At 52.1% G+C, this 2681-nt stretch overlaps 2 protein-coding genes across 2 annotated transcripts; one reads left to right on the forward strand and one right to left on the reverse strand.

The window, feature by feature from the left end:
- Positions 1-7: 7 nt before the first annotated feature.
- Positions 8-1068, reverse strand: PPTG_19480 (hypothetical protein; the record flags this gene model as incomplete). Its single annotated transcript, XM_008917928.1, has 2 exons — positions 8-52; positions 115-1068. 2 exons carry the CDS (start codon positions 1066-1068, stop codon positions 8-10), a joined length of 999 nt encoding a protein of 332 aa, XP_008916176.1.
- A 796-nt stretch (positions 1069-1864) lies between these two features.
- Positions 1865-2411, forward strand: PPTG_19481 (hypothetical protein; the record flags this gene model as incomplete). Its single annotated transcript, XM_008917929.1, has 2 exons — positions 1865-2235; positions 2303-2411. The coding sequence occupies 2 exons, from the start codon at positions 1865-1867 to the stop codon at positions 2409-2411; spliced, it is 480 nt and encodes a 159-aa protein (XP_008916177.1).
- Between the last annotated feature and the right edge of the window lie 270 nt (positions 2412-2681).

Below are 2681 nucleotides of genomic sequence, written 5' to 3' on the forward strand. Positions count from 1 at the left end.
TGCGTCCTCAATCCCATCCGCTTGATTCTGTTCCTTCTGGATCACCACTTCTCTCATAGCCGTCCAGCCGAACAAATTCAGCACAAGACCCGACCCTGATCCTGCTCTCATCACCGGCGTAGCTGTTGCAATAGGCGACGCTCCGTCCGCTGGAGTGACCACTGGATCGTCGTCATTGCTACCCCGTCGGTTGTGATATCTGTTGCTACTTGTTTGGTCATTTTCTCCATCGGAGGCCGAACTTTCACCTCGTTTCCGGATACGGTAAATGACAAAAACGGAAGCCACGATGAAGCACATGGCACCTAAAATGGCGGCAATGGATCCGAACTGGTTCACTGAAGTATCCCTGTCATTTGTGCTCATAGCGTTCACCATACACTTTTTGTCCGGCCTTTGGTGGTTCACTTGCAGTGCCTCGCAAATTGCCACACAGACGCAACCATTTTGTCCGAAACAGTATCTCGACCGCGAAGTATCGGAATGATGATAGATAATTTCGGCAAATGCAGTGGCCCGACATAATAGACACTGGGCGTCGTCGTTTTCGCAGTAGGTGGCATTGCCAGCAACAAAATCGTATTGCTGGTTTTCGTCTTGGCCACTTGCGGTAGTCGGCTCGGAGCTGTTGCCACTTGTGCCATTGTATCCGGCAGTGACAAATTCCGCTGCGAGTTGGTTCGAAGGGGTTCCCTGGCGGAAATCCATGGCAGGATCGTATTGTGACATTGAAACACACTGGCCCATGGGGTTGACGAAACATCCATCGGGCTCCGTGGTGATGTTAAAGTTGAGGCAATCGTAGCACGACCGCTGGAGCTGGCACGGATGGCGGTCGTCCGTCGGGTAGTACATGCACGAGCCGTGTGTGCGTCGGTAGTTGAGGTCCTCCTCGCGTCGGGCCTCGTCCTCGCCGTTGTTCGAGTTTGGCGGGGGTCCACTGTCGTTCGATTCGCTGGTCTGGGCCGCACCTGTCGAGGCCAAATTGATCGACGGCGCGGACGTTTGGCTGGGAGGAAACGTGATGTCGTCCGCGTTGGAGCCCTGGTTCTCCGCTGACCACGACATCCTTCGCAGTGCTGTTGCCACGCCTAGAAGAGGTTAACCTGTTGCAGCAACACTTCTTCTCGTAGCCTGGCAAAGGTAGAGTGGCGACCGTCCTTCCGTCTGGCAAAGGTAGAGTGGCGACCGTCCTTCCGTCCTTGAGAGGGGAGGGGCATCGGTTTTATTCGAGCCAGACAAAAAAAAAAAAATCGGTAAAGACCTAGCCCGGATTCAGTTTTGACCACTCCTGGGACAGGAAAATCGAAGTGCCATTTTGCAATTTTCAAAATGTGGCAGAAGCTTTCCATCTGCGATTTCCAGCTAAGTATGAACTGCCGATGGTGATGACCAAAGTTTCATGAGAGCTAAAACATGTTGTGCCGAAGCCTGTTGGCTGCCGGCTGCTACGTTGACGTAGAAGCGTGGGAGGAAAGCAGCCTCCGATCTGCTGTTCGAAAGCCCACACTGTTGTGTGCATGAGAAAGACGTACCAGTGCAACTCGCCTTCGACGGCAAAAACTATCTTTTGCTGTCCGGCAACGGAGCAGGAGAAAAACAACCCTGTGACTGGTTAGTAGCCACTTGCGATGATCGCTGTGATCGTCTTTAGTGCAAGTGCGAGCTTTGGTGCGAAAGGGTCTGAAAACCTATTAGCGCTGCCTTCTGACTAGTCGTGTGCATGACGTTGAAGTGGCTTTCAAAACGTCGGAAGGATTTATTTCCGACGTACGTGCAGCAATCGACTCGAAACCACCGTCGCAATGGAGCCCTTCTCCTTCTCATTGCGCCACGCATAAGACATTAGCAAACCGCTGAAGCGATGCCATCGCCCACTGGAAAAACTGGATCGGTTCGTTCCGGTCTTCGTCGTCGAGTACAGACATCGTCACATCCTCCGAATGACGACCGAACACAAGGAACCTGCTCGTATTACCCAGCGGATATAGGAGGCTGTCGAGCACCTCGTACTTGTTACGACTGCCTCAACTCTGAGCTCAACAAGGAACCGGACGGCTGCATGATCAACGAGGTAGGACGATGTGTCTCCATTGTAGGCAACTACGACGTCTCGGTAGATTTCCGAGTGGTGTCATCTCCAATGGATAACAAGGAATCTAGCAATGGTAGAAGCTCTAGCAACAGTCAGAAAGCGACGCAACCACCGCGCAATCTGATAGATATCCACATCGAGTTGGAATTTCCAGCAGCAAACACAACGTACTGTGAGGCCAACGACGTTCTGTTGGATGAATACCAGCTCGCTAACGGAGGCTTCGTCTACGGGACTGAGCGCTGCGTGTTTGTCCAAGTATGCGAATTACCGAGCTGGATATACGTCGTCGGTGGCAGTGATTGTTCCGGGTTGAGTACAGCAGATCATAGAAATCCTAGCGAAAATGATCATAAAGACGACAAAGGAGACAATCTACAAGGATACGCGGTGTTTTGGTGCGTTGCGATCGCAATCATTCTCACGCTGGTGGCAACGTTGGCGATGGTGATCACAATTCACCACCATCACAGCAAAAGGAGAGCGGAGGAGTTGCAGCGGCGAAGAACAATCGTTATTGGAGAACCAATCACCAGTTCATCAAGCTCCAAGCCTCGACTTTTGAACTTGTTCGGGTGGGAATCCA

Source organism: Phytophthora parasitica (assembly GCF_000247585.1).
Source record: "Phytophthora parasitica INRA-310 unplaced genomic scaffold supercont2.124, whole genome shotgun sequence".
Classification (NCBI taxonomy): domain Eukaryota; phylum Oomycota; class Peronosporomycetes; order Peronosporales; family Peronosporaceae; genus Phytophthora; species Phytophthora nicotianae.